This window comes from Falco naumanni, chromosome 1, assembly GCF_017639655.2.
Source record: "Falco naumanni isolate bFalNau1 chromosome 1, bFalNau1.pat, whole genome shotgun sequence".
Lineage (NCBI taxonomy): Eukaryota > Metazoa > Chordata > Aves > Falconiformes > Falconidae > Falco > Falco naumanni.
Window position 1 is genome coordinate 79,009,754 of NC_054054.1, and position 14,551 is coordinate 79,024,304.

General features: G+C 42.4%; 1 protein-coding gene across 1 annotated transcript in view; it reads right to left on the bottom strand.

Moving 5' to 3' along the window:
- Positions 1–12,301, bottom strand: part of PDGFC (platelet derived growth factor C) — a 135,812-nt gene extending 123,511 nt beyond the window's left edge. The window contains exon 1 of the mRNA XM_040600886.1: positions 11,733–12,301. Within this exon, the coding sequence (XP_040456820.1) occupies positions 11,733–11,850 (118 nt within the window). The 5' untranslated portion in view covers positions 11,851–12,301. The remainder of the gene's footprint in view (positions 1–11,732) is intronic.
- Between the last annotated feature and the right edge of the window lie 2,250 nt (positions 12,302–14,551).

The window sequence follows — 14,551 nt, forward strand, 5'->3', positions numbered from 1 at the left end:
GGATCCACATGTTCAACAGCCCCTACTGCCTGGAATTAAATGAACGCATGAACAGCTGACGCATAAAGGGCAGGGAAGACTCCTTTCTTTGAGAGAAAATGAAAGTGAAATGTATTATTTATCATGTATGTATATATGAAGAACTACTGCTAGGTAACAAGATTACTATTTAAATTATACACTTTTCATTATTGAACATTTGGGGACCTGTTTAACATAATGCTATAGCCCACTTTTAATTCAGTCAAAATAGTTTTAGCTCCAATATTCACTAATGCTTGCCCAAGCCAACTCATAACAAGGGATTCTTGCTTTTCAAAAAACTACAGAGAACATATTTCTCATCTGAAATGCAAATACTGAACATAAAATTTACCAAACATTTCCTCAAAGTGAAAAAATCTGAACAAGTCAATCTATCCCAAGAATATCTAACTAAACAGAATTAGAACATACATGAAACAGCCACATGCATAAATGAAAGAATAAACCACAGAGAAGTGCACATACATATAAATTTGAGGAATTAAAGACCATCTATTAAGCAACTACTGCTAGAAATAAAAGTTGTGCTGTTAAAATTGTCCATAAGAAAACTAATTGTCTATTCTATGGTGAAATATTTAAAACTATTTCAGATTACTCAGAACCATTAAAAAGATCTGGGTTTCTTTCAATAACGAGCAAGAGAAATCAGCTTTATGCAAGGCATTAATCCTACCTTGAAACAGTATTCTTAACTATAATGTTGTAGATTCTCAAACTTAATCTCAAAGAGAAGCTACGGATCCTGTAAAACTAACGGTAGTGTTTCATATACTACAAGCGCATCATCAGTTTCTTTCCCTAACGCAAAGAACTAACCAGGTCTGAATTTTGGTAAGGTAATTAATTAAAAGTAGTAACAAAACAGAAAAATACCACAACTATTTCATTAGGTAGTATCACTACACAGTACCTTCACATGCATCTTGACTAGTGAGGCCTATCAGCAAGAATCTTAGAAAACTCTGATAAGGCAAGCAAGTGCTTTAGAAACGTTTATATTTCTACTTGACAACTATACAAAACCATCTCTTCCCCCACAAGCAGTAAGATAATTTTGCAAATGTGTAGATATTTAAGTAACAGAGCACTCCTTACTGGTATACTCACTTCACTGAGGTGTGGCACTCTTGAGACATCAGGTAAGATGACCTCAACCGTCTCTCTTGAGATGAAAGTTAATGAACTCAAAAACTCTCTGCCTGTCCAGTTTGGATTCAGCCTAGGACACCCACTTCCCCGCACACACAGTAGTTCTTGCAGGTATAAATTAAAGATCCTCAATGAAGAAATCAAAAAGGTGGCTGTTCTCAACATCTTATGTCAATCTTTATAAAGGATCTTACAAAAATAGGTAAAGATTGCTGGAAGATTGTACTAGCAAAGACCCTTAATGGTAAAGACGCTGTTCATCACAAATTCAATCTCTGCTTCAGAAGGAGTAACTACAAGGCTGCATTAGCACTAGAGGTAGTACTTTGTGAATTCCGTTATCAGCAACTACTATGAGAAATACAGTGAGTGCTTAGCAGAAACTTTTAAGAGTATTTCAAGGTTTAGACTCTAGTCTGACTATAGACATGCAGCGCTCCCAGGGGCTGGGTATTCTTGTATGACACAAACAAAAGAAAGCAGGCTTAACAAGGATCCTTTGCTGTATTTTTAAAAGTAGCATTTAGGTAAGATCACATACAACAGTTTCATCTCCTTACCTAGAAATCATGTTTGTTTTGGAGCCATTAATTGTCAGCTCTTCAGTTACGAGGCTTTACTTCACGTTCAGGTCCACTACAGCTACACAAGCAACAGAAATGCTTGCAGGTATGGATTTCCTTGAGTAACAGACACACTAAGTAGTAAGACCCTGAAGCCTTGAGATATTAAGATAGACCACTTTCCAAAATATTTTTAAAACATAATTGCCAATACTATAAATACAAACCTTCTTACAATCAACACTTTTACAATTTGTTTTACAAACATTTATTCACTTTCTGATGGACTTGTTCAAATATTGTATAATCAATCACACAGATATGCTTCCCAAGTAACAACTACTGTCTTCACAGGCACAGTACCAAGCACCCAAAAGATAAGCCAACAGCTCATTACGTAGCGCTCTACATACAAACAGGTAGTCTCACCCATGTACAGTTAATTACAACTAACTCCAAACTTGCACTGAGTAAAGTTTTTTTTGTTCTGAAAAGGTCTGCAGATTTTAGTGCATGGAGAATTATGAAAGGCAGTTGAAGTTGCATTGGTAGCAGAGCTGAGCAACTGTATCCCATGAGAAGGAAAGCACCCCATAGTAGCTAACACCAATCCCTTCCCCGAACGTAAGAACATTTTCCATACATAAGCTTACATTTACATTGAAGCACATAAACTCTGCAGAATATTTTTTAATCTGTAAATGTATGTTATCCTCTTTTCCACTCCACTTTCTCAGTACTCTCCGAAAAATGATTAAATGAGTCACAAGGGTCTTGTGAGTTGATGCACCACAGATACAACGTTCAATGCTTCAGTTAGATGAGACATAAGTTTCTGTGACTAGTGCAGTTTAACTTGGATCACAGTCGCTGCTGTTCTGTGCAAACCTGTTTATACGAACAGAGCAGAGAGCCAAAACGGTTGCTTTGTAATTAGTTCAGGCATGTTTGCATCCAGAAGGGAAAATCTTTTAGTTTATTTTCCCCATGAACACCACAAAGTTCCACTACGGCTTTACAGTGTAACCGTGCGGATCAAGAAAGCCCCTCGTTCACCTAAAAAAAGATCAAATTATACTACCAAATTGTTCTCCTGTTTCTCAGCTTTAGCCTGAATGCACTGAAATGTTTGAAAACAGTTTCTGAGAATTTGTCATCTGTAGTGTCAAAGGCATTCCTGGCAGAAAAAGAAAGTCTTGTTGAGGGCAAAATTCAGTCAAGATGACTGTAAAACCTAATCCACACCTTTGAATTTGGACTGAATATCCATCACTTAAACATCTTGTAAATGACCCAATTTGTTTACACGGCCCTGTAGCTTTTTATGACTTTTCCATAAAGAAGTTATTACATCCATTCCTTTTATTTTGTTTTAGAGCATTTGAACGAGCCCCAGAACCACAAGCAAGTGAAACAGACTTTCTGCAGATGGAAGTGGCCTCATATAACTCACCACTACCGGTGAAATAGTCAGAACAACACTTTCAGTTTGGAAATGCCATACCTTCACACACAGCAAAAGAATTTCCTGTGCCATATGTCTTTTTTAATGTTTAACTATTGTATAAAATGAGTGCTGGTTTCCTGTCAATCTGAGGAGGAACGTGGAGCCCCTAGGACTCATGCCTCTGACTGTTTTGAACAAGGGTGAAGGCAGTCAGTTGGTTACACAATAAAGTATACTGAGGGGGGCGGGAATAATTAAAAAAAAAAAAAAAATCAAACTTCCTAGATATTCTAGTTGCTACCATGCAATGGTTCATCCAACACAGCTCCCCAAATAACAGTTTAATATAGGACTGGACAAGTGAATTTTGTGGAAATGACTATAGCTAAAGACAGCAATTAAAACAAGCAATTATTATGCATTATTTCACAAATCAGTACGTCTTCCAGCAAAGTAATTTTCCCCCTTCACATGCTTTTAAATAAATGATTCTTTAAAAGTTGCATAAAGACATTAACAGGTGTGGATTGACAGGGAAGGTGTGCTAAGAGCATCTCCAAAACCATTTTTCCAGCGTGAACCACTCTTCAAATATGACACTCCCTGGTATTTTACATCTGGACTTCTCCTTCACAGAAAATTACAACTTTGCTGATATGCAACTGAGTAACGGTTTAAAGATGTAGAATATCAAAACTACAAAAAGGGTACCACTCCCTTACCTTTTACTGCCTGAACCTAGTATGAAGGCCATTTATCACATTACAGGACCAATTCCCTAATTAACTTCATCACCTAACCTCCTGCCCCCCCCCACCTTCTCACAAAATTTATTGCCAATTTATAATAAGAATATTACAGCAGAAGCAATGCAAAAAGGAATTAAATGTACAGGAAACACAAGCAGCTTTGTTTCCTTTTCCCAAGACATTCTTTGCTTTTTCCAAGGCAGACAGATTTAACATTTCAAGAAAAGCCACAAAAGGGTGATAAGGGAGTTTAAATCCAGCACTCAAAGTTATCACCGGCTACGCCAGACTTTTGCTGAAAGTTTGGAAGACCTCCCTCACTTTCCTTTAGTAGAACTGTAGTATCACAAGGAATGTAAAAGGATAGCTAGCCAACTAATGCCATTGTTCATCTAGAAAACAGTACTAAAAAATTCAAAACAAAGATTTCTGCTTCCAGCCAGTCCTGGCACGGTGCACGACCAGAGGAAAGCCTCGACCTCCCTGCTGCCACCATGCCCTTCCCCTGGCTTTATTCAGAACCCGTACGTACCTTGCCCTTCATGCAATGAAGTCAGTACAACGGTGATCAAACTGAGCCACGCCTGCATTCTATTTTAGTACAGCTAATAATCAGCTTTAACAAACTCAAGGAGAAATTTGTGTTTGGGGCCTTCAGGAAGCAGAGAAACAGAGGTGCTCTTTGCCCTAGAAGAATCTCCTTAAAACATCTGTGTTTATAACGATACCCTGAATGAATTTACCATAAAGTGCAAGATTAATGAATAATTCATGAGGATTAATTCACAAAAAGGCACGTTGCCACTGAAAAAAGGTGTTACTGGTTACTCCCTTCAACTCTCCCATTCCCACTACTATAAAAGGATGCCACTACATTGTAAATAACCTTTGAACATTTTCTTATTTCATGTGCAAATGCTGCTTCTGCCTGTATCATGCCGGACTGCAGTACATGGGAGGTTAATTCATATTCTTTTTCCCCATTCCCAAACACCTGCATATGAAAATGGCAGTAAGGAAAAAAAAAAAAAAAAGAAAGAAAAAAAAAGGGAAAAAAGTAGCAACTACCACTGTGAACATCTTCACTGCAGATTTAACCTTCATAGTCCCAAAATTAGCCCAGTTTGAATGAGAACAGCCACACAGGGGAATAATAATCTAGTGGCTCGAAGAGACTTAACTAAACAGCTGATGAGTTCTTTCAACTTGAGTTGCAGTCAACTCACTTGATTGACTAGTCAGAGAAGGTAAAAGCACACTGACGTGGGTTAAGGGGTGGCAACACTTGCAGGATTTCAATGGAATCCACAGTGACAAGAAGCCAAGCAGCCTACAAACCCAGTGTAAACGTACAGTCATGTCAACGCAAGATTTATGTCAAAGTCCAAAACTGTGGGCATGCTTAACAAAGATGGGGTATTTGGAATAAAACTAATGAAACCCAGAAGACAGACATCCCTTGCTAACCCTAATGCAGAAAGCCTGCAGGAGACCAAAGAATTAGCTGGGCTCTCTCTCTTAAATTACATTAATTTTTTAATAGTTCTTATACTCTCTGTGTATAAGACTTTCTCCATGAGGGTCGAGTCCTACCTTGCCTTACCCAGCCAACCAGCTTCTGTAGAAACTGATTCTGATATGAAAATGTGTAGAGGTGCTCCTGTACACATACACATGCTTTTTTAGATGGGGCACCTTCACATAAAGCAAAACTGCTTAGAATCATGTGGAATCGTGAATTTAAACACAAAGAACACAATGTAACATTGGGGATATGTTTATGAAAGCTCAACAGAAGACTGTCAAGAGCAGATGAGAAGACAGATGAACCTAAAGGCTAAGATGTCTATGAATGGAGCCACGAATACATTTTCCTGGTGCTGCCAACTTATAATAACATCCTAAAATTTAACAAAGCCTCTAGAAAACATAAGTTTATATTTTAGCTTCATGATGGCACATTATGAATTTTCACTCACCTACCTGAAAAAAAGCATTTCACATTAAAACACAAGCTGCAAAAGCTTCCCCCAAAAGGGAATGACAGGACTGAGTAAGTTTTAGCGTACAATTAATTTCTCAGAAATTAATAATAAATAAAAAATAAACACTGAGAACAAACTAAGCACTCACACAGATACCCAAGTGCTACTAAAATAACTGCATTTCTATGTGTTAGCTTTAATCATTTTCTGTTTTGTAACTTTCCAAGTGCCACAGGTTCCTGTTAAAATACCACTTAATTACAAGCCAATTCCTAAGATGCTTATGCACCAGGAAGTGTATTTTCCATGGCATGTGCTTTGTGACTAAAAAGCAAAGGCATGGCTCTCTGATAAAGTGAAGAGCTATCTATAAAGAAACTGAAAAGGCTCATTTCCAGCTAAGGGAAGTGGGCTTGCACAGTGCATCCTCCTTCTAGTAATCAGGAACTGCCAGACAGCAAAAACCAAAAGCAGCAGCTACCCAACAGCAATAAAAACCCCCAAAACCACTCCGCTATAATGCGCAACCACTGCTGTAGGATGCAAACCAGTACTTTGCTATTACATGTTGACTATGTAATAAGTAGATTTCAAGGGTTTGGATAAAGTTATAATAAATAAAAGACATGATGTTTATGTGCAGACAAAGTTCAGCATAAGCCCTTTGGTAGTATAGGTGTCAGTGTCTCAAGGTATGTCCTGTGTTTCCTCTCCACCATAAAACTCTGTACCTGACAAAGACAAACTAAAAACCCTCAAACAACATGACATCAAGCTTTACGGTATGAACATGATGATAACCAGTTTCTGCAAAAATAAGATTTTACATGTTTCTTCTTTAAATTCCATTCAAGATACTTAACAAAGATACAGGAAGGCTGGAATGACTACATATTTGGGACTCATAGCAAATAGTCTGTACTTTTAAAACCCTTTACTTTTACCTAATAGAAGAAACTGAGAGAAGTAGCAGGACAAAGGCAAAGTCCAAAACAGCACTCTGCTGAGTAGCAGACAATATACCAGAAGTCAACTACGAAGGCAAAAAAAAACCCCAGTTTTTAAAACTTTCTTCTAAACAAAAAAAAAAAAAAAAAAAAAAAAAAAAAAAATTAATGCAGTGTTAAAGAACTTCTCTAATTTGCCACGATCTTTTGCTTAAAGTCAAAAGAGGATGTGGTGTAATTCTTCACTCTCCAGGAAAAGGGCTTTAAAACATTTCAAAACAAGTCTTGACTAAACAGAAATAGAATAAACTTGAGAAAAATTGCATCGCTATCAAGTTTCCCTTTAGATGACACGTGCCTGTATTTTATAATTCCTTATCTTCTCAAAATGAAGAAAATTTCTGCTACCAAGAAGTAGTCAACAGACTGTACTGGCACTCATCAATTCAAGAAGAGACAGTAGAGGTGGCACCAATTCCCACTGCTTTAAAGTATGTTCATTTATAAGAGATCATTTTGCAGTCAAATGACTGCACTCAGGCAAAAGCATTGACGTTCCTATCTGCAAGGATTCGATTGCTGCATCACTTGGACATCCACACCTTCTTTCAGGTGTTCAGCCAGAGTTAAATGAACTTAATCAGAAACTCTATGTTGCAATGCTGTCCCCATCCCTGGATAGGCTGGAAACTCCCTTTGAAGATACACAAACTGGGGAATCCTCTAGGTGGTGGTGAGGAAGCCTGTGAGGCCATGCACACACCAAGGTGATGAGAGAAGCTCCCTCTGGCACTTCAGATACTTGCTCAGTTCCAGCTGCATCCACCAGCTTTTCCCAAGGATGGCCTGAGATAGATGAGCCTCAAACTCAGCTCAAGGGCTCCTGTTTGATTTTGGTTTTGTTCTGAAAGTGACATAAACCTTGTCCGTTTCAGGAGGTTTAAGAAATACATTATGAAGTGATCAATTAGTGAAACTGATTATTAAGATTTTCTATTCGTGTGGAGGAAGACAAAAACAACAAGTCAAAATAAATTAAGAACTGACAGAAGACAGATCATCACCAGTACGTTACCTTTGCTGCAGGATTGACAGAAATCAATTAAGTGCTTTGGTTTTCTAAGACTTACCTCAGCAACTCTATTAATTGCTGTTCATTCACACTTGAAACTGACCCCAGGAAAGTTAATGACTAGTTAGTCATGGCGAGTTGCTAACTGACCTCAGTTTCTTGGCCTTCTGAAGTCATTCGTTACTACATTTTAAATGTACATGTCACATATGCTATACACTTCATCGTTTATGCCACCCAGTAGTAGTTTTTACATTACTTTCTGTAAAGACATCTTCATATTTCTCATAGAAATCGTAACAGCTAGATAGCTTAGGAAAATTACATGAAATGTTTATCACATTGTCCTAAAACAGCCTCAGATTACAACATGAGATGGCAGGAGAATAAAACCTAGATTAAACCAATAATATCACATAGGCAGGTGCGGTCAGACCACCAGAGTTAAGTCATTAGAATTAAGTCATTCACATTACTCAGTCCACCAATAGCTCCCTCAGACATTGCTGAAACTACAGAAATAGGATGAAGGTACTGTATAAAGACAGTAGTCAAAAGCAGATGGAAAAGTAGCAAGAACTATAAGCAAAAGAAGGAATAAGCAAACCACCCAAGTGATCAAATTCAATATGGCAAGAGATTCAGTTTTATTCCTCAAAAGAAAGGGAGCGATCAATTTTTTGTGACTCTTCAATATGGAAAAATGGTAATAAATACATCAGACAGCCATAAGAGAACTGATAAAGCCACCTAAGTACATAAAAACCTTCAAAGCATAATCTGTTTTTCAATATGACAAAGAATTGGGGAAATGAAGTCCATACAGATGAATGGGAGCCATCACCACATGCACCATTTACTGCTACTTCAGCTTCCAGAAAATTGTTGCATAAACTTCTTTGATCCTCAAGATGAATATTTACTCAGTTGAATAAAATATAAACATTAAAGACAAATACGATTTTTTCAAGGAAATCACATAAAACCCCTTACTGTCAAGCAGAGTTACAAATACAACCTGTTCTTAAGGAAAATCTGACTATAACAGAAGGCCAATAAAAACAAGGAGGTAGTTTTAAGTGGTTTCAAATGGAGCTACACTGGCCCCACAACAACCATCACACTGAATTCCTAGGAGGGAGCAGCAAAATAGTGTGTTCTAAGAATATTTAATTTATAATTACAATGACATATTTACACTAGGAAATTGCCACCCAAAATGACATTCACTATGCAGCAGAAACAAGAGCCTTATGTCTACATTTAGTAAATAAATCTAATCAAATTGTAATTTTGAAGTTGATAGTAATTTAGCTAATAAATAAATACCAATTATGAAAAAATAAATATTTAAGCACATGCTTACCCTTTGTAACACAAGTAGTCCCACTGATTTAATAACTGGTCATAGACATCTTCAGTATCACCTTGAAGCAATAAGCTACAGCACCCACGTGCGCAGCTGAGTAACACTGTAATCCATTCTACTGCAAAACTTCTTGGCCATTTAGCAGGTTTACAAGTAGAGGACAGAATTTTTATTTGTAGACTGCGTGAGTGAAAAATCTCCCTTTCTCCTGACCAGAGATTATTTGGCATGTGAACAGCAATATCTCATTCGCATACTCCAGGGAGTTTTAACCTGCCTCTAGCTAAAAGCTATACAATCTTTAGATTGCAGCAGAGTGTAAAAATCACTCTAATTAAATCAAGTAAGAACTGGTTTGACCAGTGTTACTGATCCCCCAAATAATTAAAATCAGTTAAGGAAAGTCAGGGGTTGGTACTTAGCTGTACCTAAACTTGTGCTAATTTTTAAAATAGGTTTTGCAATTGAACAACCAGAAAGCAAACTTCAAGTAAGCTACAAGAAGAACCTGGTCTGCTAAGTGTAAACTACCACAAAATACAGTTTGAGGGCACATTTATAAAAAAAACCAAAACAACCTACTCCTGGCTTTGCTTTTGTTCTAAGATGTAGTGACTGTATTTTGGAGCATGCCAAATTGCATTGCAAACCAGTTGAAGCCTGACCTAAGGCAGCTGCTTTTCTGATACATGTGAACAGAATCTAGCTTGTGTTGTCACATATACTTACACCTATTTACATCAGTTTTGCTTCCATGCTGCATGATCTACCTTTTACACTCCTGTGTTCCCCTTGTTGGACCCTGGAGGCCTTTCAGGGCCCAGCTGCATTATCCTGTAACAAACGTCTTAGGGCAAACTGACAGCATAGCAGGTTACTTTCTAGTCCTGACAAAGCAAAGCAATGATAATTCTCTCTGTGTCGATATGCTTCATATGCACACCACACAAATTTAATAGAAGGCAGCATAAGAGCACGAGACTTTGTATATTAGTGCCAAGTCCACTTTGTCACAAACTGGTGCCCTAAAGCCTCTAAACACCGGGTAAGCTGGGAAGGGGTAGAAAGTGAGTGATTTCTTTTCTCACACAGAGCAAATAATTTCCTGTACTGTGCACAAAGTCTGATTGGTTTCCTGTCAGAATAGCCGGGACTCTGAGTCTTTTGATCGCTCTCCTCTGGCCCTTCACAGTTGCTCTGATTAGAGATTGATCCCCATGCTGCTCTTTGATCAGCAGCTCTGGCAGTCCGCAGGTGCCATATATCATCACATTAGCAGGCCACAGCAGTATTAATCTTCCCCTGCTAAATTCACTAGTGCACTGCATATTCTACCCACTCACAGAGCACTTGCAAAGGTCTCTGAAACTTTACTTTCTGTTAGAAGACATGAGGTAGAATAATTTTACCTGGGGAGTCCCAAGTTCAAAGTTGAGAGAATTGAATTAGCCTCAAATCTGAATTTCTGCTTTATTTGATTACAGTTCAGAGAGCTTTGAGAGCTCCCAGCTTGGCCTTTTGTGTTGGTTTGTGCCCAGGGAGAAAGCTTGCTCTAGCTGACATGTGAAGTACAAAGTTTTTCAACACACAGACACACACACCCCCATATGTTAAGCACCAGGGTTTCCATCAATGTATGTTAACAGCCTTAATTTTAGATATTCTACGCTAAGTGTGGTTTCATGCAGTATATAATGTTTCAGTTTGTAAAATATTCTTTAAAATGACTTCATAATAGCAGATCAAGAGGAAAGGCGCTTAAAAATCTGAATAATGTAAATCATATGGAGTTCAGAGGCTAAGCAAATTACACACCCCGGAGCTGCCCTCACTGTATGAAAGGAGCCTTTCTCCAGCTCTGCGCAGCCCCAGCCCAAGGGAACTCGCATTTGAGAGTTTTCTAAACATTTCAGGTACACATGAAAGTTGAATGTAATTCTCATTTCCTATGCAGGATTACCTCGTTTCCAGCCCGTACAAAACACCTCTCATTCACGCACAGACAGAAAAACCCACACACACACCCCCACCCCCGACAGAAAAGCATTTAGGGTACAAAGGTGCGAGGGTCGTTGCTGCTTTTTTTTTTTTTTTTCCTTTTTCTTTTTCTTTTTTTTTTGGGTGGGGGTGGTGGGACGTTTCGCACCCCCGGCCGCAGAGGGAGGCTGCGGGCCGGCGCTGGGCTGCCCGCCCGCCCGCTGCCCTTTTACCCACAGCGCTCCCCTGGTAGGCGGCGGGCGAGCACCCGGCTGCCGAGCCCCGCTCACCGCGGCCCGGCCACGGAGCTCCCCCCGCGGGGCCCAGCAGCTCCGCAGGCGGGAGAGCTCCGCTCCGCTCCGCGCCGGCCGGCCGCCCCCGCCCTGCCCCTGCCCCGGGCTGCGCGGCGGCAGCTGCTGCCCTTACCGTTCTGCTCCTTGGCGCCGGAGAAGGCGAACTTGCTGCTGAGGTCGGACTCGGCGGCGGCCCCCTGCCTCCGGCCGGCCAGGGCAGATGTCAGCAGGAGCAGCCCGAGGAGGAGCATTGGGCCGGCGGGGCGAGGGGCTCCGGCACTGCAGGAGCTGGCGGCGCGGCACCGAGGCCCGGGCGTCTCTCAGCAGCGCCCGGCGCGGGCTGCGCCGCTGGGGAGAAGGCAGCACTGAGCCTGCTCTGGCAGCAGAGAATTGGAGGGTAGTTTCCACATAATCCCATCCAAAACTTTTTCCTAGAACCCTTGTCTGTGTCTCCAGGTTTTGTTTTTCTTTGGCTCTTTTTTTCTCTCTTTTTTTTTTAAAAAAAAAAAAAAAAAAAAAAAAGGATCAAAGCAAAATCTGGACCCAGACCAGCTTCCCAAGGACTAAACAATCCGGGGCCGTGCCGGGCGGGGGCCGGAGGAGCCGGGCTGGTGAGGGCGCGGGGCACGCAGAGGGGCCGGCAGAGGCGGGGGCGAGCGGGGCCGCTGCTGCCGCGGAGGAGCGCGCACCTGTCAGCCGGCACCCGGCGGGGGGCGGGCGGGGGGCGGGCCGCGCTCCCACAAACACCTTCCTCGCCCTCAACTCGGCGGCCGCGCTGCCAGCTCCGGCCGCGTTTCGCGGCTCCCGCCCGCCGTCCCCTCAGGGTGAGGGCGGCACCTGGGGCGGCCGTTTAGGCCCCGGGAAGTTGCTGGTGGGGAAGAAGGAGGCGAGCGGGGCGGCCTCCGCCGCTGCCCCCTCACTCATGGCCAAATGGCGGCGCAACAGGTGCCGGGGCGGCGGTGGGCGGCCCCGCGGGGGGCAGGGGCAGCCCGCGTACCGCCGGCCCGGCCCCCGGCTGCCTCACGAAGGGGGCGCCTCACGAAGGGGGCGCCTCACGAAGGGGGCGCCTCACGAAGGGGGCGCCTCACGAAGGGGGCGCCTCACGAAGGGGGCGCCTCACGAAGGGGGCGCCTCACGAAGGGGGCGCCTCACGAAGGGGGCTCACCCACCCCCCGGCCCCGGCCTGCCTCACGAAGGGGGCTCACCCCACCACCACCCCGGGCTGCCTCACAGAGGGGGCTCACCCCCCCCTCCCCCCATCCTCGGCTGGTAGGGGGCCACAGTCCGGGGCTGGTTTATGGGTTCGGTGGTCAAGCTGAGGCATTGCGCTGACTTACTGGTGTTAGTTCGCTGGGGTGTTATTATGGTAACTGGGGTCGTGCTAGGAAAGGCGATGGTTAGTGAGACATGTCATCTGAAGCATGCCCTTGCTATTGGGAACTAAAACGTGGGGAGGGGGATTTAAGAAGACCCTGGATGCAGGGTTTTTTCTGGTGGCATACTTGCTGTTTTGGCCATGCTGAAATGCGACGTCCAGCATTTACACAAACAGATTGGAACAGGCTGAGCGGTCTGTAGCTGTGCCTCTTGCTGAAGTGCTGTGCAGCGCTCAGTGAGGTGGTGTCCACAGCTAGACAGGGTTGGGGTTTCTTTTTGTGGTTTCACCAGAAATCAGAACTGAATTTATGGCAAAGACTGTCCCACCGTTAGCGCTGGTGAGGACTAAACAGACAGACGGTGTTCAGCATCCGTTAAGACGGTGCTGTGTTTGAGCCTCTCAGCTAGAACTGGCATTTCTAGTTAGCTTGGGAGAGAGTTTGAACCGTTGCAGCACAGTGGGGCTGCGTAACAAGACTGCGAACTAGACGGTGGGTCTGGGTAACAAGACTGAATGCAAACTAAATGCCATGAGGGCAAAAGAAGCTGTAGGACGGACACATCTTTTTCTCTTGGCTGAGAAGTTTTGGGAGAGTTTTTTTAATGGTGACTTCAGCCTCCATAGCTCTGAGGTGGTTGTGAGGATGGATAGGAAGAGCTGTGTCCTCGCTCCCTGCCTGTGCAAGATACACAGAAGGGAAACTGAGTCAGCACTGCTGCAGTCTTGAGTATGCATTATATAAATTTCTTATCCTTTGACCAGCTCTTTCCGTTATATAACTGAGCCAGTTTGTTGCCTCAACCAAAGTAACCCTTGGGACAGTGATAAACATCCCCTCTGTTCCTAATAAGTGACATATTTCTAGTAGCAACTGAAAGCTGTCCAGCCAAGCTGAGCTGTCTTCTGAAAGGCAGACTTGGAGCATACCATAAATAGCAACCCTTCCCTTACAGAGCATGAAGAAATGTACTGCACAAAGCAGACTATGTAGTTACTTTTCTTATTGTTACCATTATTAACTACTGTTTCCTGGGTTTCACTGTTGTTAGTTTTAAATGGAAATGAATATAACATGTACTGCTTTCCAGGTCTTCTACCCTGATTGTTACAAGCTGTGGGTTTTTCTCATCAAATAGGTGAAGTATTGCACTGTAACTTAACCTTCATTGCCCGAAGATTTTGTGGGATTCTTTGTATTTTGGGGAACTGAGGACAAGTTCCCTCTGGAACACATGGACCTAATGACTCCCAGCGTGTACATGAAAGGTAAAGCATCCGACATCTCCCATAGCTTTGAAAATCTAGGCTCTGTCACACCAGTGTTACATCTGGAGGTGCTTGAGCAAAGAAAAGCAGCAAAGTTGTTGAAGGGTCTAGACCACAAGCCTTACGAGGAGCGGCTGAGTGAGCTGTGGTTGTTTAGCCTGGAGAAAAGGAGACTCAGAGGAGACCTTACTGCTCTCTGCAACTACCTGAAAGCGAGGTGGCTGTTGGTCTCTTCTCCTAAGTAACAAGCAATAGGACAAGAGGAAGTGGCCTCAAGTTGTGCCAGGGGAGGTTTAGATTGGATATTA